Here is a 26,338-nt window from a genome sequence, read left to right on the forward strand (position 1 = left end):
AATTACCCATCGAAGGGAAGAGAGGCGCGACCGGCGAGCGTCCACAGGCCCCGGCTCGAATTCCATTTCGCCGTTTCGACCGATCACTAATCGAATTTTTCCCCGTGCACAATGGTCCGGAAAGGGATTTTAATGATATCACTTGGAGTATTTCACAGCCGAAACGCGTCGTTGAAAAGGGGGTAAGACCGAGTAAAGACCCTTTAAATTTCCACGTAGACTCTTGGCTTGATTCTCTCTCTCCTTCTCTCAGAATATTGATTTTCCCATAATATCGACCATAGAGAGAGATTTATCGGGCTTCGAGGCGGTAATACGGGCACCGTTTGAATACCAACGCCGGAAGAAACTTGTGAAACTTGATGATAGAAGGCTTTCGATAAATCCAGAGTTATTTAATACTTAAATAGTGGGTGAATGGCACTTAACCCTTTCAGTTTTAATATTGGTTGTACGAAGTAGACGCGAGATTTGTAAATGAAAAGCATGTTTGAAGAGTTTATGTATTTGTACATTTTAGAAATTTATTCGTTCTATAATTATAAAATTCGTGTATTGACCGATCAACGTGAGAATGTATTTTTGACATGAGAAATATATGCAAATATGTAACTTCGATAGAATATATTTCCATATAAAATTGTTTTCTGAATATTCGTTGCTGTTTCTGTGTAACTAAACTTGGAACTTTACGTACTGTGACACTGGCTGATTTATTACACGAAAAGTGGTCCAAAGTTTGTCTTATCGACGACGTTGTTTTAAAGAAAAATAATTGTAATTTGGATTGTATGTGTGTCTGTGTATTTAACAGAGAAGACAGAAGTTGGTATTATGATAACAAAGGACAGGGGATGCAAGAAGACGACATAAATTTCAAAACTTTCCTGCTTTCTTTATCTTCCTTTGATAAATTACACAGATTTTAATCCGGCCGATAAATTATAAAAACTGACTCTCACAACTTCAATAAAATCAAAACTTTTCAATAGGATCAAAGCTAAGAATCGGACTTGCGATTCTCTCTTCGAAACTAACTTTTATAGCCAACTCGTAAGTACAATGCTGCCACCTCTTTCTTCAAAACTGAATTTGACAACCAAGTTCGTAGCAACACGACTCTGATACAATCTTTTCAATGAGATTAAATACAGATTTCGATAAAAAGAAATCTTTTCGTGAATTTTATTTCTGTACCCTGTACTTGTTACAGTTACTTTGACCAAATGAAATGAAAGATTCAACGTACAATTATATGTCCGTTATAATCGTAAGCTTTTTAATAAAATTAACTGTAAAACTGTATTTACAAAATTTCAGACCAATCTGGTCACAGAGTAGACTTTGTGGCACAGATCACTGTAGTAGAAAGATATAATTTACTATAATCGAATCGCCCCTTTCCTTATGCATATTATTTCAGTACTACAGAAAAATTACTATGAATGAAGTACAATCTTACAGTGATACGCATTACGGTATACACCTATACACATATACACAATAACGTAGTATTATAATAGGTATGCATGTTTATATAAATTCCTATTTTTATGAAACAATCGCGCACGATTGAAGAAATAGAACGTAAATAGAAATTCATGTCATGTTCTAAATATTGTAATACCGGTATAGTGAAAACAGTGAGTCGTAACGTGTATTCGTTGTTTCCATTTTTACCGATTTTATATTAAAATATTCCTTTTTTAGCCAGGTCAAAAACCTAACGAAGATTCGTCCACTTGTTTGTCTTGTAATCTCCATGTAGAAACATTCGCAGTCAAATAATGGACAGAAAAAAAACGAATAAAAAATAAAACCAAAACAGATAATCCAAAAAGAAAAGAAGACGTACAACATTCTCTCCCAACGTAGCAAGATTCACCGATTCAACAAGAAATCCCAATTTCGTTGCAGCAAAACGACAGGCAAAAGAGCAAGGAAACAAGGAAAAATAAAATCCCTTGAAACAATCCTGCACAAACCTATTCTAGCTGTCGTGGCATAAAAAAAGCCCTGTCCTCGAAGCTTTCCCTAAAGCCTAGAAAAAAAAAATCCAGAGAAAATCCTCGGTATGTAGCGTTTCAGGAAGATACTGGAGAGATCAGAGGATCACACAGTGTACGGGAAACACGCGCAGGGGCGTGTACACGCGGGAACGCGAAAGGGGTTGCTCCGGCCACGTGGGAGAGAGCGAACGTCGCAATTTTCGATCGATTCGCGGACGCGCGAAAACCCCTGTTTTATGCAAATCTCGCTGGCCGGTACCAGTAATAAATTATTCGCTCGGCTGAGTCCGTTTATAGGTACATAGGTTCATACAGCGTGCCGGGGCAGGGAAGCCCCTGGTATTATTTGTCGCTGTTGGCGCCGTAAATGCGACCAAATATTTGCCGGTAATAGCCCCGAGCGAAGGATAAATATTTATTGGACGTCACGAAACCTCCGTTGCAACCCGATGCGCTCGATATCGCTTTAGGAAAAAGAAAAAAAAATGGAAAAAGACAAGGGAGAGGGAAGAAAAATAAAGAAGGGTGGAAATGTACAACGTGCCGTGGCATAAAGAGGAATTCTTCGTTTGCACAATGGTTTCGCGATAATGTGACAGTATAATCGTTTACGTCTGTGTTTCCGGGAAAAGTTTGATGTTCTTTTTTACTTTATGCAATTATGGAATGTAAAAGAGGTATTTCTTTGTTTCTCCTTCTTCGATTTAAGCTTACTGAAACCTCTCATACAGCTATACGAAGATCGTGTGATATTATCGAATGTAAAATATCTGAAGGTTTATAATTAAAACGAGTGAATCGCAAAACGTAGCAGTGATAAATTATATGAATTATATGTTTGATTTTTGTATGAACTTTGTTTTAAATTTCATTTCGTTTGATCACGATACGAGAGGTACTGGATTAATGTTTCTTAATATTCGTTACAATAAAGCGATTATATTCAGTAAAGTTATAAATGTGGAAAATTTATTAGCCCCTGTGACAGAATTTTAATATGATATTCTACAACGAAAGAGTTGCACTACCTCAAAAATTGGATATTACTATCGCATTATAGGATCTCTGATCACTTTATATTTGTTGTTATTCCATGCATAATGTTAAATGCTGTATTTGATACATAAATAATTGATGGCATTTTGCTTAAACGATCCGCGTTACAGATTAAACAAGAAATTTAATTCAAATTATTCTATTACACGTGTGATGTGCAGGTTGCATTAATCTCTCATAGAAACAAAACCACGATATGTAGAAAAAGATGCCAGCACGCTCCTACCTAATTATTAAAATCATTAAAATTCATTTTTTCTATCTTATAGCTTATAAATTATCGTGTCTCCTACTTGGAAATTAATTTCTGTAGTAAGAAACCTACTAATAAAATGAAATTAATACTCTCCAAGATCGCAGTCGTTCCACGCATTAATCATCGCTTCCATATTTGCTCTATTTTCCGTTTTCTTCGACTCGCGACTAAATGCGATCGTTTTATCGCATTAGATTATCTAGTACCGTTACTTCGATATCAAACGTCTAGTACTTTTTCGCGCGTAATACTTCACTAATAAATTCATAAAAATCTCCGAGAATCATAATTGTCCCAGTAATTATTTTAGCATGGTGACCTAATTTTTCATTTCATTCTTCAGAGCCAAGTTTTACTATTTACCACTCCTTACCTTAATATCGTATGACGATTAAAATACTTGCATCTCTTACCGGTGAAGAACATACCAAAATTTTCAACAGAATTACCACATACATTAACAAACGAGGATATCCAAAAATTGCCAGAGACCTGTTTTCAAATTTGTTCATACGAAATGGAAATTTCTAAAATTCTAGCATCATCCGTCAAGTCTGCAACCCACGTAATGTTCTAAATGTTGAATAAACTTAATCAAACAATGTTCTTCACTGAAATCTCAAACCATTTACCACCCAAATTCTCAGAAAGCTCCTTTTTCCATGAAATTCTACGAATAATCGTCAACATCCATCAGAGATCACCGAACGGCGCCGACCAGCGTTTCACGGTGCACTAGAGGGGAACGAGAACCAAGAAAAGTAGAAGGTCAATGGAAAAAGAAACGAAATGGCGGGAAAAACGAAGAGGTGGATCGATGGAAAAAGCGCGCCGTTATTTCACGGGATTTCTATCGCGGCGCAGAGAGTAACCTGCGGAAATTCCCTGAATCTCTTCGCGCGTGACTGATCCACGTTCGCTCTTCGCCAGAAGGAGAGGGATATGAAGATCGATGGTAGAGAATTCTGCATGAATGAAGACACGTCACGGTGATTACGATCATCGTGGATAAACGTGAGCAATAGAGAAGAAGAAAGAGGAAGAGAGATAGCGGCCACTTGTCCCTGAACAACAATATGCAACCGGTGACATTTACCAGCTCATGTCTCGAGTGCTCGCCGTGTACTTTAATTATCCCGACTAAATGCACCGACCAAGCTGCTCTCCTTTCTCTCTCCTATGTATCTCTGTTATCCAATAAGCAGCCTCGAGTCTGCTCGCTACGCTCAAGCCCAGTGGCGCGAACAAAGAAGCAAAACGGAGCGAATTCAACGATTTCCCTACCTACCTACTTGCTTGCTTGTTTGCTTGCTTGCTTTCTTTCTTTCTTTCTTTCTTTCTCTCCCTTCTCGCCTGGTCGAAACGAGAAAAACCTCTATTTCCAGGCTTTTCATCAGATAACCGCTGGAACCGTTTATTAGCAGAGACTGGTAATAAACGATCCCGATTTAAAAGTCCTCCCTTGCCCCCTTTCTCTCTCGATGTCTCGTTATCTTACTATCTCGAGGGAGATGGAACCGAGCTATCGAGGGGCCACGAAGATCGCCTCTTGCAGCTTCTACTTAGAATTTAAATAGATCTTCAGAACCAGACACAAGAGTAGACTGGATATACAAGCTCCACGCAACCCCGGATTTAACCACTTTGGTACAGAGAATTTTCTAATGAGTTGTGTTACTTGGTGCTTACGACAGACGTAACGTGCAAGTTCATTGAAGTATTATTGTCTTGTGTAATGTTTCTTAATAGCGAAAGGACGAACAAAAGCTTGCAAATTATTTACAGTCAATGTAATTACGATTTTGTTGAACAGGATGAACTTAAACAATCAAATATAGCAATTGGTGTATAAACCATATGTCCATTATGTATTTGATGTCGATTGCAGCCAACGACTGCATTGAATTGCGCGATCGAACGTGTCATTTTATTTCCGTAAAAAATAAAATTTTTAATTTTTAATTTCGTAGTTATATACATGTTTACCACAGACTAAACACAAAGTCAAAACGTCATAGTCATTTTATCCCTGGTTTCTACAAGCTATATGCGTATCTCGTTCATCAATTTTTCTCTGTCGAGCGACCTTGTCTGCCCCAAGTTTTCCAGCTCGAGCCGTCTCCTGAACGAGTCTCCTCGTCACAGGTCGTACGATAATGTCGAACAATTATAAGACGTCTATATTTGTTATGGGGCTGTCCCTGGACGAGATAGATCCATCCACCTTGCCTGGTAATGGAACTTCACGCAGGGCTCGTCGTTAAAGCGACAGGTCAGCCGTGACACCCCTCGGTTCTGCTCTCGTCCCCGCACTTCCGTTAGCTCCGTTTTCGCGTGAACTGGATTAGAACGAACTTGGCCTGGCCTCTGTCCGCGACGAGCGATCCGTGGGAATCGGAATAACGGGCCCCCAATGAAAGATAGATCCGCGAAAAAGAGCTAGATCGCGATAACGAGGCAAACTACAAGGTCCGAGTTTTGTTCGTCTTTCAACGGCTGGTCAGCGGCTCGTTAAAACTGCTTGTTGCGCCGTGAAATTCTCGCACGATCCTCACACGTCCGGCTTTTTCATACGAGCATCCAGATGAAGACCTACGTGAACACTTTGACAGAAGTTTGAATATATATTCACGTTCGTAAGCGTTAGGATTAAGTATTAGCCTAATAGTTTCATATCAAATATGGTAAATGATGTAGATTGTCGAAGGAAAAATTACCTGGGAATTACTCTATATACTGTTGTAATATAAGCTATTTAATTCTTCATTGGCAGTTTATAATCACAGCATGGATAAGCAACACGAAGAATACATGTAAAGAAAATTTCTAATTAAACTTCTAAATTTTTAATTCGTAATTTATAATGCAGAATGTTCAATTTAATTAAAGGCATTGAAGAAGTATTTCTATCAAGAAATTCAGTATTCTACGACAGAATCGTTTTATATCCGATCAAGATGTCACTTTGTGTCAATCATCCTCGCTAACAATTTTCACGTAGCTCGTACGATACCATAAATCATTTGAAGAAGGAAAAAAGTAAAAAACATCACATATTAAATAAATTTCCCTCATAAATCCTCACTTTAAGGCAAAAGTGATAGGGAAAAAAAGCAAACAATTTCCACTAATATGATTATACTCTATGAAAGGAAGAATGGAATTACATCCGGCGAATTGTTTTAAGTATGGTTAACAAAGCTCGAGAGATTATAACGAAATCAAAGCAGATTCAATTCCTTCTTCAAAAATAACGGCGAATGTCTGGCGTTTGCGGAACCCTTTCCAATTTAAAGGATTACGACTCCGCAGATTAGCGTTCCTATTAATGCTACAGTCTTCGAAATCGATTCCTACATTTTACCAGCGTTACGGTTAGCTTCATCACAATAGGATTACACTGGGAACTCCGTTTATCCACGCTCCATTTATTCGAAAGAATCTTCACGCAGCGGTTGATTGCAACTAACAAACGTCAGTTGTCCAAACTATTGTCAAACGATGTTCCAATTACACTGGGAACGTTAATCACTACGGTGAACGAACGTTAATTTTCCTACGATCCACTTGAGAGTACCTATAATTGCAACGTTCTGACAATAGATAAATTAACTTTCAGAGAATTAGAATAACAATTAGTCTCGTCCTATCATAGAAAAGGGTTAAATTCATTTGTATTAATTTGCTGATATTTAATTTTACCTGTTAGACATTTGATTTAATGAATTTCATCCTAAATACAATTATGTTATAAACTATTTGATTTAAATGTAAATTTAATGAATATTCTGCAAACAAACTATCCTAAACTTTTTCAAGTTTTCTAGTAGCTTAAAACAGTAAAAGAATTTCATTTGGATATAAATACACTATTCTGTCTACAAAGTATTAAAAGGTACCTATATGTTCTGTGGACTATTATGACAGAGACCAAAATTTACGCAATGTTCAAATCAAGAAAAGACACGTATTTCCAACAAATTCAAGTAAGAAATGAACTCTTCTATGCAATATAAAAAACGTGTCGTCGTATGTTTTTTTTCTGATCTATACTGTAAAGTGTCATTTTTAACTATCTCTATATTATTTCAAGTGTACAGATCGCTGATAAAACAAACAAATTTACGTTCGAGGGCCGCATTAAACGTATTCACGAGAACAATATAAATCACCAAGGACAGAAAAGAGAAGTCTACAATTTGGTTTCGCGCGCAACAAGGAGGGTGCAATAACGTCCGGACGAAACTATAAAGAATTTTATATTTCCGACTTTTGACTGCATTAGAGGAACAGCCCGCGACGTGAATAGAATTTTCCATAGGCCCTGAATACATTTCAAAGCCAGGGAAGGAAAGCCCTTTCTGCTCCATTTCACCAAATAAATCTTGCCCTGACGTTGAAACGACCTAAACTCGTTCGCTTCTACACGTTCATGTACGAACAATATAAACCACCGAAACAAAAATGAAACGAAAGGTGAGGTTTCTTCTCGATCGAACCTAATATCCTTCCAAACTAATCAATATCATTCAGCGATGGAGTTGCGGCAAATATTACAAATACAGTGTTCGGTGCAACACTAGAACGATGAACGATTAGAATATAAAATTTATATTCAGGAAATCAAAACGAGAAATATATGAAAAATGCATAGGCAATGCATAGAAAAATCTTATATTTATATATCTTAAAAGAAATTAAACAGAGAATCCTAAATCACTAATTCTACGCAAACTGCCCCAAAATACACAATAGTAACGTACAAAATTTCTATGAAAAATTATTTAATTATAAAATCTTAGAATTATAAAATTCTGATGCTTCCAATATGCATCATCTTTCTTTTCCAATGTATTTCTTGTTAGAATATATCTCGAACTTCATGATTAGATTCAAACTACAGTGTATTTCTCCCCGTACAGTATAACTTCACCCCGCCACGACGCCGCAACCCTAACAGGAGAGACACGTCAGAGTGAGCGTCGTTTCGACGACGTTGACTCGACCACCATGTGACGTGGAAACGTTTCGTGCAGCGGTAAATCCCGATTTCCGTAAGATAACTGTGTGCACAACGGGCACGACTTCCAGGTCGAGCATCGCGCTCCTGCTATCTACACACGAAAGCGCCGCGGAAATATTCGAGGGGAAGTGCCAGGGGATAATTTATCGTCGTCGTAATTTCACCGACGACCAAAAGACGGAGGAGGTTGGTTCCTGGTTCTACGCAAGTTAGAAGACACGCGGCGGTAGTTAGGCAACTTGTTCCCTGTTACTGGAATAGCCTGAGACACCCGGTATACAAGGACGATCCTGGTGGACGCGACCATCGTGAAGGAAAAGGCGCACAGTGGTCGTTGAAAAGCCGAACAAGGTTCCCTCGAAACTCTCTTTGTCCGTACAGGTGCACACGGCAGGTTACTGGCAGAAACCCAAAACAGGTTTTCACAAAACCCGCGGCTGGTCTCCTTTCCTTTTTATCTATCCCCTATCTTTTTTCTCTTTCTTTTTTTGCTACAAAGAGAGCAAGAGACACGATTCTCTGCTTCCTCTTTCACGTTGCTATTCTTCTTTCACTCTGCCGGAATTTTTCTGCTTCATTTGTGTATGTTTGTGTGTGTGTATGCGTCATCCAGCAGCGGGTCGCACCAGTCATGTCACTTTGACGAGCATTCAAATTAAGCGGCCCTGAATCTCATGCACGCGGTCTCCCGCACGATTAAGGGGATAATTAATTTTACATTCGTTGCGCGGACCCTGGGACGTCTCGCGGCCTGGGGTGGAGGATCTACATTGTGAATCGTGAATTCGAATTTCGACCAACCCATGTTTGACGAGGTTTGTGGCCTATCGTCACAGAGAAGAAGTTTGTGGACGAAATTTTTTAGTTAATTGTGGTTCGTGGATTGTTTTAAAAGTACTACTCAAAGCTACATAATTGTTATTGTTTCCAGAAATTATATTATTACGAAGTGTTCACTATCAATCAAGTATCACTGGTAGTTTGGCATTTTAGTAGCTCATTTTATTTCAACTGGTATTTGGTAGAAATGTTGTACAAGCTGTTTAACGACCATTTTAATAGACGTTGCCAAAATTGTAACACACTCATATTCGCAACTGTCGTTGTAAAAAGAAATTTGGGTTTTGTCTAAAAAAATTGAAGATTTCTTAATTTAGAAATTAATAGGTACAAATGATAAGATATCCGTCTGAACCAATTAAAAATATCAAATTAAGATTCCCATATCACCTTTGTATTAATAACTTGGATTAAATTTGTGATGAAAAATTGATGAAATGATTTGAAAGATTCGTTAACAAAGATAAACATACAAATTCTTAAAATTCTTCAAATATTTATTATCTATAAGTTTTGCGAATATCCAACTTCTAATTTATCATGGTACGATTGGATAATTATTGCGTAAATACAAGTTTGAAGACTCTTTCGCACGATGTTGCACAGGCCGCGTCGATCTGAAGCGCAGATTAGCTACCGTGTAATTTGACGATACTTTACGAGATATAAAATCGCGGTGACAATAATATTTATCTCGATCTGCAAGCATAAACTTGATCGTATCAAGAACTTCTTACTCGTCCAATAAAACCAGTGTAACTCCTATTATTAATTCAATAACTATCTGATTTTCATCTTTGCTATTCAAATGAAAAGAAGAATTTAATTCGAATTTATTATTCCATTTAATTAACTGCATTATTATTATACACGCGAGTACTATTATTTATTAATATTTCGATATTCTTCCAATTTAAATGAGTCTCAACAGAAAGAAAAGAGCATCGAATGAAGAGTTCGAAAGTAAGACACTCGAGCAACGTCATCCTCTCAATTCGAGTCAATCAACCCACCCAGACGACTTAATTTTCTAAGAAAATATTCACGAGAGATTTCTCCCATCGTTCGTTGGTCGAGATGTTCATCGAACTTAATGGCAACTATCCTCGATCTCTTACGGAAGTACGAGAAACGAGAGGTCCGCAACCGGCATCGGAATTGCTTCAGAAAAATGTAATATCGTTCCTCTGCGACTTCTACGGGCAGAAAGAGGTTCAACGAACCCCGGAAGCGTGCGTTTCGAACAAACGCTGCAGAAGGATGAGAAGAAGAAGGAGGTGGAGGAACGACGCGAGGAGACGTCATCTGGTCGGAATATTTTAATTAAAGCCTATTTCTACGATAACGATTTTTCCTCGTGGAAGCGTCCATCGTGTTCGTCCAAGACGTCGAGACATCTCTTTTTGCGAGAGGAAAAAAAAAAAATATAAAGAAATGAGGCGGAGCGTAGCAACGCTTTGGAGCGTCTCGTGGACTGTAATTTGTCCGCTTGAAGAACGCGCGATCGTAAAACGAGATACGTAACTGGCGATTTGAAAAGTTTCCTTAAGATTGTATGATGTAATAGTAATAGACAGGATTTATAGGATCCTATTGGTCGTCAGAACTATCGTTTCATTATTTTGTTTCATTTTAAACGATCTTAGATTTATCATAGATGGTTGAGATCTTCTAGACAGATATTATAGCACCGAATAGTACTACTTCACATTCACTGGTCATTGTTTCATCGGATTACCATCTATTTCGTTCAACGACTACTTCTTCTTGTTACATGTCGCAATATTTTATAGCGCGTAGCAAATTTGATCATATCGATTCTATGAAAAGAAACATTGAAATATTTTGAATATTTTATGAGAAACATACGCAGCACTCAAATATTAATTTAAATAGCACAACGATCAACGGGAAGACCTAAACTTTTGCTGTATCTTCCTTCTAATAAATATTGTTTAAATATCAGGAAAACTATATCCAAACCATGCAACCTTAAACTAACTTTCATATATTTCTAAACAACCTACGTCAGAAACCCTGAGAATAGTTTCAGCAAATTAAAATAGTGTCAAATTTTCAAATCCTGATCCACATTCGCTTCATAATTCCAAGAACCAACCATATGAATCATCTTCGGAAGGAGAGAAGGCAGCACTATGTAGTATTCTTCCTTGCCAGATAGATCGGGAAGCACGTGATTAAATAACACAGCTGTTATTTTAGTAAAGTAACTCGGTCGGTGGAACCCTTGCACGTCGAAGCGTGGGTGGGCGTCGACTTAATTCACGTGAAGTATTTAGCTAGTTAATCCTACGACCGGCCTAGTGACGTCATCGAATCCTTTATTTCGTTGAAAAAGCCCGACCCAACCGGATTGTGTGTGTGTATAGCTGGAATACAAAACCTATGCAACCGATTCCACGAGGATGCAACGTTATACGACTTTCCATTCATTCTTGCTCACACGGACACGCGTACAAGATTCAAGCGTGTGATATACTTTCGCTTCGTACGCCCTTCGTTGAACAAATGCCTCGAATCTCTCGAGGCGCATTTAAGCTTTCGTTTGGAAACTTAATAGTTTCGAAACACGAGAGAGGGAGAGAGTCAAATGGAGACGCGTGCTAACGCACAAAGACGTCGTCGAGTTCGTTTGACGACCTGTTATTCGCTGACAATGATGCAACATTCACGTTGTAGACAAGAGCTGTCGTCTCTAAAAGACGTTCCAGTGTTCTTGGGACGTACCGGATAGTCGGAGTATGATAATGAAGTAGCGTCAGATTTGGAACGATGTAGAGCGAAGATAGAGTTAACAAGATTTTTGACATGAAAATAAGGAATTTGCGATGTGATAAGGAAGCTGCTTCGAATTTTAGGAAATTTAATTAAGCGTCAGGCAGCACATTTTGGTAGAAATATGTTAGAAAAATACAGAGGAAGTGTGTAAAGAGGTTGGCAATTTGAGAGATTTGAGATTTCGCATAATGGTATAATAAAACTGAAAATCTGAAAATTGTAGAATTATAGTTGATAAGAGGATTGTTTGGAATATTGGCAAATTTAATCATGGGAAATTAAATTGAATTAAAATGTCTAAATATAAGCAATTAAATCTTCGAACAAAGTAAAAAGCATGTGAAAGATAAAATAGATAAAATTCGAACAAGCTGCATTAAATTTTCGCACACGAAATATCAAAAAATCAATAAAGGAAACAAAGAGAAACAGTTATTTACCAACGATGTATACACATAAATTCGTATCAGTCAAAGCTGTTCGCTAATAGCGAGCAGATAGTCGCAATGGAGTATTTTGTACGATTCGCGCAAACGGCGAGCGACGTTTCACGCAAAAATAATAAATTCACACACCGACTGTTACTCGCGCGCCAGAATACCATTCGATATCTCGTACCATTAATAACAATATGCAACACGAACAACATTCGCAGTGAACGAGTTAACGTGCACATAAAATATCTGTTACCTCCTCGCTTTGCAGCTCGCAGAGTTGAATGATCCTAGCATGTAATTTCATGCGTTGGTGTCATCGAAATTTCATAGTTTCTTCGTTGGAAAAGATTCCAAAGCAAAGATTGCGCGATGATACGAGAGGAATCAAACAACATGCGTTGAAAGATTCAACGTAAGAAACTGACAAGGAAAAAGAACGCGTCTCGCGAGATAAACTCCTACGAACGTGGGACTAAAGCAATCCCTACACGATGAGATTTTACCTGAAGACGTATCTCATGTGAGACGAATTAGCTGTCATGGATACCCACTCACGATACATTATAATAGTAGATTAAAGAGGTTCATTTGAGATATGTTTTATACATTTACTGCAATTTGTAAGTGTTCAAATACTTATGACATATATGTAAAAAAAACATATGTATGCGTGTATAAAAAATTATATATATATAAAAAATGCGTATATAACAGTAGCTATATAGTATGTCGAAGAAGAAGAAGTACTATACGAAAGAAAGAAACTATTGTATCACAAGATTGATTAGAGGGATACCAATATTGCGGGTTCTATATGTATCTGTACATTTTGAGTGTTGTCTTGAATATTATTAATATAACCATGATAGTCGTGTCTCGTTATAGCACTAATGGAATTGTAAAGTCTTTTGTATAATCCACATAATATATATTCATCAAAATTTTGATTATTAATTTTATACTTCAAATATTTTTGTGTTATAAACGTTGATGTTGAAACAATATCTTGTTGTCGAGCTTCAAAGTTGCTGACTGCGAGTAAGATTATGATACCAACGGTTTCACACGAGATTTTGTCTAGAAGTAAATCTCATCTCATCGTGTAGGATTTGCTTAATAGAAGGCCATTCGTCGACAGGAACACGCTCGTAATTTTAACTCGCGCCTCGATCGCTGATTAAAAATTATCTCGTCGCGATGCACACTTGCCATTCCTCTCTTTTTCGCGATAAGATAGCCGTGTACATGCGCGGAGAGTTTTAACAGCGTAATCGATCATTCGTTGTCCGCGAGAACAACAACAGCAGGTGAAAATTATTTCTATTCGACGATTTCGAACGAACACTATAGCACTGTCTCTTTCCACTTCGAACTGTTTTCTCTGTTTCTCTGCATTTGTTCGACGTTTCGACCGCTTGATTAATGTTTGGTACGCGCAAATTGAACATTCCTCGACGCTCCCTCTCGAGCGAAATATGGATTATGGATATCAGAAATCGCAATTAAAAACGTGTCCCTGTCAATTGACCGACTCGTTAAGTGATCCACGCGCAATGACACGGAAATTATCGTTCGTCTATTTTATTCGAAGGAAATTCGCGATGATTTTTTCTGGTCTATTTCTTTTCTTTGTTCTCTGTGTCGTGACATTGGACTAATTTAAATAAATGGTGTTATTACTCGTTTGTATTAATGAAGATTGAATTTAAAATGGAGGAAATGAAGACACGTAATTCGTTTCTTAACTCTCAATATTATTGGGTTACAAATGATCAGCAATAGATTGGATCAAGCTGCTTAATTATGGACTATGAAAGTTGAAATTACATCTTTGAAATTCTTTTCTTCCGAATTTCTATTTTTATCAAGTTTCAAGAAAGTTTCGAATATTTGACTTAACGAAGGCTTAAATACATGATGTCACGCAATCATTGATAAACATATCAGAATTTTGAGAAATTTCTGAAAGTCTAGAATAACAGGAATAATTAGACTTGGATACAAACGATCTTTTATTTTATCTTTTATTTTACGTGTTATTTTAAATCTGATACAAAATATTATGACTACCTTATTTATGACACATGACAGTGACATGATTATGATGACAGTGGTCTCAAATCTAAAATATTATATTCAAATTATCGTTTCTTATTTTTTTATAGATACTTCAAATATTTAGATATACCACAAGCCTTAAGACAATTTGCTGTTTGAGTATTTTCAAGTAAATAGTTTCCCAGTACACACGTAACGCTTCTACAACCTCGCTTCTACCACCACGTAAAACATCTAAGCTGAAGCTTCGCTATCTCATTAAGCGTTATGCTACACAACACTAAGAACCATAATCAGTATCTCATTCGAAGTAACTTTTCGTTTGAAACTGCGCAGGAAGACAAAAAAGAAGCAGAACAACACAACGCATTCCATTTATCGTTCAATTTCAAATGAGTACGAAAATTTTGAAACGTAGTGCAGATAGGGTATTTTTTAAAACACAGAATTCAGTACAAAAACATAGATAGCCATCTAGGTCAGCATAGCTCGTAAATTATTGGAAATTCAACGAAAATACAAAGAACCTGCAGACACTGCTGACCGAACAACATGCACAGTTTTCCAATATTTTAGAACATTGTTGTCTAGTAGCGGCATTGCTACAAAGAGATATCGTGTTATACATTTTTAATAAAGTTTTCATTTTTAATTAAAAAAGAGATTTTTATATGCACTTCAAACATGCAAGATAAAATACTCCCAGTGTAATACTTGTTACGATATTTATCGAGTAAATTAAATGTCTATTTAAATTCTTTTTTTCTTTTTTACTTGTATTTGCACAAATATGAAATTTTGCATAAATTTATTCGGAACGAAGATTTCACGTAATTGCTCTAACAAACGAAGCCGATGTTACAGTTCTTTCCAATCTTTACTTCTTACATTTTACAAAATATTCGAATAAATAATCCCATATTTTACAAACTCGCATAGAACTGTACAAGATAAGCTGATTCGTAACAATAATTTTTTTCTCATTGTTTATGGACGAAGAATTTACGCAATAGCTTAATATGTTATGTCGATCGATTCTCCTCTCAAAATATCATTCATAGACATTAGAAATACATGCGTAACATATACTAGGGGTTCCTCTAAATTCCAGTGAAATTCCAGCGTTGTTCGAGACGATGAAACCAGAGGCAAACGATCCTTCCTATCCCGCCAACTGAGTCTCCCTCTCTCAATTTCCCGGTTATTTCACCAGAGAGCGTTGTTGAAACGAGCCACGCGAGTGCTTTATGTTTGTTTTTCATTTCCTGCCGAAAAATCGCTAATTATCAGCCACGTAAACGGAAAGCGAGCAGACCGGAGCAGCATTTTTCTCCCCGTTTATTTCACAATCGCTAGAACACCCTTAACGTTCACAGCCTCTGTCCTTCTTGCGGAAAACTATTTTTTTTTACGACGTCCAGCATATTAGTCTTAAAAAAAAGTAGAAAAAGAAGGAAGAAAGAAGAAAGAGAACCACCAAGACTCATTAAGTGGTGCTACTGTAGGTTCCTCGGTTTCCTCGGAATATTTTATAGCGGACACGCTATATAACAACCATAATCAACGGTTACTCTCGCGAGTAAACTCTAAATTCTCCTCTTCCCTACCACATTCTCTAATTGTTCCAGCTTTATTGCACTTAGTCAATTTTTTTCGTGTTTCCGCTAGCAAATTCGACGAAAATTTTTAGAGCAGACTTCAAGTTTCAGTATGTCTGCGTCTCGATTCTGTCCTTTGTATTAAACGTCTCTGGTTCTCCTATCTGACTTAAAATTGTGAAATTTGTCTGGAAATTGTACAAGAGAAGTGTACAATTTAGAATCTCTAACTTGCCGATTCACCAATACTTTTAGTCGATAAAGTGTGAGAAGAAAATTTTTAGATCATCGTCGAAAGAAGATCCAGGAAAGCAATGTACGAAGAACATAGACATTTTCTATGATTTCATGATTTTTAAGACACTCGCAGTTGTGTGTAATAAATGTAATGAATACTTTGCTAAAATTCTGCAAAAATTTTCTGAAAAGATTTTGCAACTATTCAGAAGTACCGAGCAAGTTCTTATTCTTTCGTTCTTCTAGAAAAAAAATGTCCAAGACTATTTTTATTGTATGCCATTCGAATGATCTTTGTTCGTTTTCGTACATCAATTCTGCGCACCTTGACGTTTTCAGACGTTCGAAGGTGGTTTAGAATGAACAGGTTTACAATTTTTCGATAGAATTCGAGTGGTCTACAAGGTTTAACGGTTGCATCGCTTATATTTATGCGGCTGGATAATGGCGAGTCAGCGGGAGAAAGGAACTTTAATGGCCCCGGAATCCATGGTCCACGGCAATGGGTCACCGCGTAACAATGCGACGTGAAAAAGCAGAGGAAAAAAGAAAGAAGGATCGATGACCGGAGCATGTTGCTTGTTCTCGTGCAATGTGTGACGAACTTTGTGAGAAAAAGAGACATACGCTGGGATGCTATCCGTGCACGCGAGAGGCCGATGTGGCATCGCATACAATGCTGAAACGAGAAAAGGTCAGCCACGGGCCCGTTTATCTTCCAGCTATCTAACGTTTTTCTCTGCGTCTCGATTGCTTCGCGCATCCTTCCTTTTTCCTTTCTCTACCAACTCTTAAGATAATCGCGAAGAATCTCGCGGAGAAGCACGCGATATACAGCTGTAGCCGGTTAAGTGTGTACGAATGTTTGATTGCCTGTTCAAAGGATCGTTCTAAATACAAGATTGCAATAAATTTTGATCTTTTTGCATTCAGGACGTAAAGTATAGCGTGGAGTAATTATAAAATAAATCGGAAATGTAGCAAGCCATATGAAAAAGATCTTATTATGTTTTGGATTTATTCTCACCCGTAGCATAAATTTCTGTCAATTATTGGCTTCTGGAACAATTCCTTCAAATTAGATGTCGCCCTTGACAAGCAAAGAATCAAATGATAGATTGTTATCGCCATTTTCAACTTATTTTTAGATAAAGAATAACATCCTTGCCCATTGTACCGCAATTTCAGAAACACCCAGTACACGTGCGTGTGCTATTCCTCTCTCTATTCACGTTCGGACGCGTAGCATTGTCGTTGCGACACTTTCTCCGTGGAACCGATCCTCTTTGTGCCCTACCACGGACACTCAAAAGAATGCAGATGCGTATTCCTGCGGCGTAAGTCATAGCCGGTCTCGAACAATGACAAATAAATTTCAGAGGAAACAACTCGCTGGCTAACGCCTTTCTTGGAACCTAAGTATAAGACGCACAGAACCACATACAACAGCCTGTTCCCGTGCTTCTATAACCGTGTTGCTCCTAACCGCTTCGAAAGTGAAACGGTCTACCGAAACGGTACCGTTCTACTGTCTCTGTTTCGCTCGTAGCAGGCGATGGCCATTTATAAATTACAACCGGTGCGCGAGCTGAGGCACGCTTGTAGAAGCGAAGGGACAACGGGACAAAAAGAGGAGGAGGGAAAAAAACAACGCGATTCCGAGGCGACTCGACGAAACCGGACTGTGGCGACGCGAGACCTCTCCGATAGACGAAGACGAAGAAAACGCCAAGAGACGAAGGTATATACGAGTATCTGTTTATAAGTAGTCTGGATAATTTGGCGGATTCGTAACAATTTTTACTAGAATGATGCTGTAACTTATATGAATATATAATGTTTGCAAGTAATCTGGATTTCCTATACTAGAAATATTCGTGGAAATTATACCAAATGATGAATTTTATCAAGCAATTTTTAGAAAATTTTAGCAAGAAGCAATGTCGAAATGATGAATTTTACCAAATATTAAGAAACTATGAAATACTACGTACACGTGGCCGTTAATTCTAAAAATTCATCGCTTCAATTCATTTGTCATTGTTGTAATATTTCTAATATCACTGAAACTTATCGCAAAATATTGAGAAATATAGAATATGTGGAGAAAACGGAACGAATATGTGTTATAACCTAATAATATCTTGTTATAAACAGAACTATATGCTGTATTCAAAAAAATAAGGCTCAACTTATATTTTGTCAAACTTAACTATGTCATACTTCGTTACTATATTTCACTACCATATTCCTTATAAACATTAATATATATTCTGGAGGAGCCGCAGATATTTTAAATGATCGAAAACGAAAGGGAGAACGAGCCCAGAAATGGCCGCCACTACCATGGCCTTCCACACCGACGGGCAATTTGCACCAACCATTCGGACAGGTATACCATTGGAGAATTGCAGCGGCGAGGCCGTAGCTGTAATTTCACGGAAAGTGCTCGAACAACACAAAGGCGACGCAACAGAGCCTGACTTTCAGGTAACGTTTCCCTGATTCCCTTGGACGCGACCAGAGGGCCCAGACGGTCCCTTGGAGGTCAGGTTATTGTTAGCGGAAAGTCGACTCCGTGCAAGGTGCACCTTTCTTCTATACCTAAGCGGACCTACAGGTGCAAGACGATCAGTTTGCTCAGGTGTCGGCCTCTTTGCTTAGGCCCACAGTTTCACAGAGAGACGTCTCTCTTTCGTTCTTAATACTTGTACACCGCAACGTTATCGAGATTATACTTGGAGCACGAACCTGCTCTTTTATGGAGGGTCGAGAACCTCGCTAATTGGTATTTGCATTCCTACAGCGATTTGAAATTAAGCCGCTGAATATATATCGGAAGGTTATGCAGAATGTGCACAGTTGCTGACAGAAGTATTAGGGTACTTGCAAAAACCTACGAATATATCAAGATGTTTATACGAGATATTTGGAAATTTCATTAGCACTGTAATGAGACTCGATTATTATCATTGAGTTGTTAAAGTTTGAGACAAATCTGAAAATGTCTATAGAAATTAGAGATGATTAGAGATGCCATGGCAGTCGTGTCTTGTAACATTCATAATTTCAAAATGTTTTATATATCATAAATACTGTACACATAAAAGTTCTATATGGGAAATATTCGATACTTTTGGAATTTTTTACTAAAGTATAATAAAATTCCTAATCTTCATTTGCAACATTTTTACAAGCAAAAAAATTAATCAATATAATAATGCAGCATACAACCCTTCAAAGCGACATTAACAAGGGATTATATTTTAAATATAATTATATTTAAGCAGCCTTAGACAAATACTACTGTCCTCCAGAAGAAGATGTTTGCACCGTCAAACCTCTTCCTACGTTTTCATACGCCAATTCTTTATATCTCGACGATTTTAGAGCAGCAAAGACAATACACACTGGGTATATCGGCAATATTTGTATGCGAAAGCAGTGCTAAAAACGAAATATCTACTGCTGATGAAAGATAACTAGGAACTAGAAACATGGTCGCCAAAGAATTTCTAGAAACACAACTAGAGATATAAATAGTCCTATTGATAGAAATAGTAGATATACCTGCAAGATAATGAATCTGATTTTTCCAGCTACATTACGTTTCAGTAAGTACGCGTTAAACAGTGAGTCATCTGCCGATAGATTACACGAGAGATAGTGTCTTTCAATTACGATATCATGTCTCGCATTGTGACATGTCTGCTAACATCAAGTTGATGAACTCTCTGAGTTACCCGAATGCACATTTGTGGTCACTTGCGAACATCACAGGTGCAACCGACGCGACGTTTTCGCGTTGCTCACTCATCATGCTGAACACGTAGTCGCTTCACTGGTTGAAAAAACGCGTCCACGGATAGCTTTGGTGCACGAACGACGGTTACGGTACCGCGACGCTCGAGATATTTGAATCTGAGTAAAGTTGCCGCGCTTTACCGGCAGAGATGACAAGATAAGACTACAGAATTGCAATAGACGGCTATTTGAACGAATTAGATCTCTGATGTTCAAACTCGATACGTCAAAGCTATCAAGTATGTAGAATATAGATAGATTCCTTGAGTGCATACAGCATTATGATTTTTAAATGTTTCGTCAATTTGTTCGAATTCATTATAACCTAACGAAGCACACATACTTAGATATTTACGCAGTCGAAGTATTTAACAAATTGGAATTCTGACCGATCCAACACGTCAAAACAATCAGATATTTAGAAAATAGATATAACATTGTGATTTTACGATCTTTTATTCGCCATTTCGCTAGAATCCACTATAACCTAACGGAGCACATAGGTACTTCTACAATCGAAGAGTTTAAGTTTTTAAGTTCCCTAGGTGATTTTAATGAACTCGATCCTACCGAATTCCAACGTTCAGTATCGCTTGGTATATTTCGGCCGGAATTCCACGGCACTGCGCGTTGGTTAACCACCTGCTGAGCGATCGCGTGCCAGTCCGGAATACCGCGGTGACTTTGGTCGCTGTAGCGAAAGCGCAAAAACTTCGTGGGAACGTGCACGTGTCCGGTGGCTGCAGCTCGCCTTTCGATATTATTATTATTTTGAAACACTCACCTATAAGCGGTAACAACGCGAAGACAACAACAGCAACAGCCCGATGATGCTCGTGGGCTGCCATCGTGACAAACAGGGATTCCTCTTCTTGCACTAAACGCCGAAGTTCTTTCGATAAACGTTCCTCTTTCTTCCTCACAAAATCTTTCGTATTAATCTCGTCACTGACACTCGAACACTCGGTTATCCGCGGTATTGCTCGACTTAGATGAATGACGTACCGATATCGAGGATCAAAACGATACAAGACATCGGGTCTATTACCATTAAACGACTGTTCCCGCACGTCGTATCGTCACGCTAGCCGATTTCGGACTGTGGCGGGGAGCAGCTCGTACGCGTTCGGCTCGGCCTTCGGCAGAGTTCGGTTGTGTTCGGTTGCCACCGGTGCGCTACTCGGCACGCAGGTACCAACGGCAAGCAGCGAGTGGGAAAGCCACGATCTCGCGGTTCTCCGCGAGATCAACCGATTCTTCCTCTCTCGGACGTTTCTTTCTTTTTTCTCTGTCGTTCTTTTGCCTTTCTTTTACGCGCATCCTTGCATTTTTATACGCCTCTACAAGAATGCCACGTCCTTGCGCATAATTCTTCCTTTTTCCCGCTGAATATTCAGCGGAGAATGTTTCCGACTTTTTTCGGGACATCCGATGGTTCTTGCATTAAAGAATATCGTGCCATGGTATTCACAAATATGTTAATGGTACTGTTTCTGATGGATTTTTCGATGCTTGTTAGCTGAACCTTGACTAATTAATCTTTTGTGTACGAATTAATTATGGAGAGAGATAACGTGTTTAATATCAATGTTTGCATAGTCTTTACGTTAAATGGAATATTATGTAGTAAATCAATGCTTAGAGTGCTCTTTATACAAGTGTTATAATGTAATATGTCACATGTATTTTATGGACACTGTTGGAATGTTATGATAGAAGTAGTAATTTTTTTTCTTTCTTAGTAGACGAATTTAGATCATTCTAACCTTTGATTGATTAGCGTTGGATCATAGATACTTCAGTTTTATTTGTATTCTATGTTTTACGCAATGAAGACCATTGGTGACTGTTATCGCTCAAGATATAGAACGGGAATTAAAACTAAACAACTTCACTCGAATATATGTAATATTATATTATAGATATTTTGTTTCCTTCTCCCAATATATACAATTGGATATCGTTTCATGTGAAAGGAAAGAAAATAAAAAGAGATTTATTTTTCAAAATACGTTTAGTATTACACAGGATAGCTATGTACATATTTCGTAATGAAACTTCTTTCATATCACGCTATGAATATCTCATGTGTTTGTAATATGTACGTTTCATATGTAAAACAAAAATAAAACTAATAATTTTTGAAAGTATCTACATGGTATCTTACATCTCGTGAGCCAAAAAATCGAAATTTACAAAGCTTGCAACTGAATATCATTCAAAGTAGAAGTAAAAGAAATATTTAAAAATATTTTTAGCACATATATCTATATTCCTCAGTTTAAGCAGATATTGTAAGGAAGTAGAATGTAAATTGGAAGCCATCCTAAGCCGTAAAGCAGGGATTAAGAATAAATAATAATAATTATCGTCTCTCCCACTAATTATTACTCGAGTCGAATCGAAAAGATCAAAATTTCCAAATCTTCCAAATAATTTTTTCATCGTCCAGCTGACCAGAAATCATTGCCATTTCAATTGAATTACTCAACAATACGGAACTATTCTACAGTTCATCCCGACATTATTTCTTTAACTTCACCATGCAATCTGGCGAGCTAATTACAGCTGAATTATATTATTACAGGCCGTATAGCACGAGAACATCGTTAATTTTACAATTCAACGAATTTTCCACGCGGAAACGGGGAAACGACGAATACGGGCGACGAGCTGTGTGGAAAACACGTTTGCGCGTTTAATCAAATTCGTGTCGCGTATTATCAAGCAAACAGAAGACTCAGAGATAAGGGATTTACATTTCCACGTTGCGTTGGTCGGAGGCTCGCGTAGGGAACGTGACGAGAACGAAGCAACGGCTATCCATTCCCTCCACTTTGATGGCAATTAACTCTCTTATCGAAGCTGGTAACCAAAGAATTAGTAATTTAAACGATCTTCACGCGCACGCCGTGGACTCGAGTCGGTTTTCAGTACTTTATCACGTACGGCTACACCGTCGTTGACGCAGCCCATCGTCGTCATCGTAGTCGTCGTTTTCCCTCTTAAGGGGCGCGGCCACGTTTTATGGCACTCGACATCGGAGCTTTCGGTTCACTTTCAGCAGTCGACGACGATTCTCGAGGATCTTCGCAAGATTAATGGCACAGGTGTACGTTTCAAAGCCGTGCAAATATCGCTGTCAACGCTTGCTCCGCGGTAATGAAACGCGCGATAATGCTACGTGTACATAGAAACGTTCGCATGACGAAGCAACGCCATTCGCAAACCGTTGGGAGTCTGATTCGTGCAGACGTCAGGCTTACAGTCGGTCCGCAGATTTTCCGGAGTTTCGTGATAAATGACTCGCAACGATCGACTGACCGACGCAGCACTTGAAATCATAGTTGTACATATTCGTTCGATCCATAAGTTCTTTTTCATTTCATATCGAATGTAAGATTATAACTACCGTAAATTCACGTTCTGATGAACTAGCGTTCTAACAAATGCGCGAGAACTTAGAACAATCAAATATACTAATAATGGATTCTTATGAGAGCAAGCATTTCATTCTTCAGATGTTTCATTCGTTAGAACAATAGTTCATTAAAGTAGCTTAAGTCCAAACAATAGAATATTACCATAATATGTAATAACATAATATGTAATATAGTAATAACATTTGTCTACGTTAAATATTATATGTGCTTCGATAGCTTTTGCTTCTATCTTTCATGTGAACGTTGAAATATTAAATTTTTTTTATAAAATTTCACATTATGTCGGTCATTAAATTAATAACAATGGCTCTTCAAGAAGTTCTCCAACATCCGCTTTACTCATTGAACAAATACTCTAACAGATTGACATTCTTTCTTTATTATCTTCATCTAAAATATTTTTAACGGAATTTTCTTCCGCTACGACAGAAGAATGAAAGAATTTTAAAAAATTACGAAGAATTGTAGAATTAAAAAATCATAGAATAATAAATGATAAGTAAAACAATTATCTGCCAAAATTTGAAAATGATCAAATCATAAAAATGATCAAGATGCAGCTTGTGGACGGTTCAAATACAAATCGCGGAAAAACAAAAGTTTTCACATTTTCGGAATCGCATAAAAACTTGTGACTCGACCTAATGAAAATCGTAGTGGTGGAAATCGTGTAAAAATAAAAATTGAAAATGAAATTTCGTTAGAGGCGTAAAATGTTGTTCGCGGTTGGCCTCGTGGTACACCGAGGGTTTCGAGTGGGTGGCTCTCTTTTTTATTTAAGAGAAACACACCTAATTCCCCTACCCTGGAGAGAATCGTTGTTCAAATAAACCGAGCGACCCCCTGGCGGTTTACGTCCTCGCCCTCGCGTCTTTCCCGCGGGTTGCAAAGCGAAGAGAAAAGAGGGCAAGTCATATATGTATATGTATGTGTTTGTCGTTTGTCATTGGCCCTGTTTACCAGGCCAAATGAATTACGCCTCGACAGAAGAATTTTCTTGCGCGCTTTTCACGCGAGACCTCATACTCTTCGTTCGAAAGATACAAGCAAGCTCTATTTGTTTTCGTAACATCGACTGACCGGGTTCGTTCGTCACGGCTGCCAAACAGATACACCCAGGGAGAACGTTCCTCTTAATTAAAAGCCTCCACTCGAGATGTGTTCCGTTTCGTCGAAACGGCTGAAAGATCCCGTGAAAGACGTTTCGACGTTCATCTCGAGTTCTTATGTATCTCACGACTGATACATACATGGTATACCTCCTATACGCATTCGTGTATCTATGGTGAATGGTGAACGTTCAGCAGAAAATAAACTGTTTGTTTGTTCTGTGATGGCATTCGTGTAACGCGGTGGCGTTCAGAAATTTTAAAATCCTTGGATTTAAGTCGAGGATATAAAAAGTTCTATGCTGTTCTACATAGAAGCACTACAACGGTGTGTAAAAGTTTCCAGATACAGTGGCCGTAAAAGATATTTATTATGGCATTTACATAATAACAAATTAGGTCTAAGTATATTAAAGTTCGTACCATTTAGTAGTTTAGTACTACTTTCATGTAGCTATAAAAATATGATACTGTAGAAATAAATGAAAAGCAAAGGCTTTAATGGAAAATAAATGTGTATGCAAATATTTTTTGCAATCACGGCACATTTTTCAGTTTCTGTTTTAAAAGCGATATTTTAAAAAGCTTTAACTAATCCTCTTACGTTTTGCATATTATTCTTACAAAAATCGATGAATTGAAAAACAAAGTCGAATGAACGTAAGCAAATAAAAACAAAAAAATCGAGATTATTCACAAAAATGATCCTTGGATTATCTATCGCAGTAATTAATTCTGATCCAAGAAAATTTCTACATCGTGCTTGTAAATACTGCAAACATCCAGGCCCGACGTTTTTGAAGAACGTTGCTTTCATTTCAAAGACACGCGGAACAACCGTTCAAGAAAATGAGAATGTTCTTATATTTTTATAGTTCCCCTTTTTTTCGCTACTCCCTGTTGGCTACTGTATTGTTACTTTTCAGTTAATTCCGTTTCATTTGCCATCGTCGCGCGTTGCACCGACAATTACAATTAATAAACGTTCTGTTTCTGGAAGTTCATCGATTTACGAAGACACCGGGGCTGCAATGGAACAGAGATAAAAATACAGGAGAGAGAAATAAAAAGATCTCGAAGATACGGCGCTGAATGATGCTCGAGATGTTTGTATCTTCTCTTGGCGAGGGCGGCCGTTATTAAACACTTAAATCTTCCTCGATGTACGAGATGAAAAAAGGAGGCGGAACAACTGACAAAAGGAATAAACAAAAATGAACGAAAGAGGGCTGAAGGTTACGGGATAAGTAAATTTATGAGAAACAAGCGATGCGCTGTTCTGGATTTTCTAGTGCTAACGAATTCCGTGTTAATTTAGCCTCGTTTCTCAATAACGATTCATAATCCATCTATTTTATAAAGCATTCACACTGGTCATATAAAGAAGTGTTGTTTATAGGTGGGATGATTCACACGATTTTCTTCGTTTCTGTATCGTTTTTACAAGAAAAAGAATGAAATAATTTGGAAGAGTTCGAAATGAGATTAGTGGATAGGAAAAATTGAGTTAAAAACAGGTTCTGAAAGTTGCAATTTTATGATTGGGGTATTACAATAAGAATTTTAGGAGATACAGGAAAATTTGAAAGATGACTGCTTTAAATATATCTCATAGATTCGAGTTCGTTTTATAATCTAGATAAGATTGGATACTAAAATGAAACTGTAT

General features: G+C 37.7%; 1 protein-coding gene across 2 annotated transcripts in view; it reads right to left on the reverse strand.

Moving 5' to 3' along the window:
- LOC117233646 (fasciclin-2) overlaps positions 1-21,237 on the reverse strand; it is a 171,146-nt gene extending 149,909 nt beyond the window's left edge. For both annotated transcript variants that reach the window (XM_033494138.1, XM_033494137.1), the window contains exon 1: positions 20,902-21,237. In XM_033494138.1, coding sequence (XP_033350029.1) covers positions 20,902-20,965 — 64 coding nt within the window. In that variant the 5' untranslated portion in view covers positions 20,966-21,237. The remainder of the gene's footprint in view (positions 1-20,901) is intronic.
- Positions 21,238-26,338: the final 5,101 nt, after the last annotated feature.

The sequence above is a fragment of the Bombus vosnesenskii genome, unplaced genomic scaffold (assembly GCF_011952255.1).
Source record: "Bombus vosnesenskii isolate JDL3184/JDL3185 unplaced genomic scaffold, Bvos_JDL3184-5_v1.1 scf7180000013298, whole genome shotgun sequence".
Lineage (NCBI taxonomy): Eukaryota > Metazoa > Arthropoda > Insecta > Hymenoptera > Apidae > Bombus > Bombus vosnesenskii.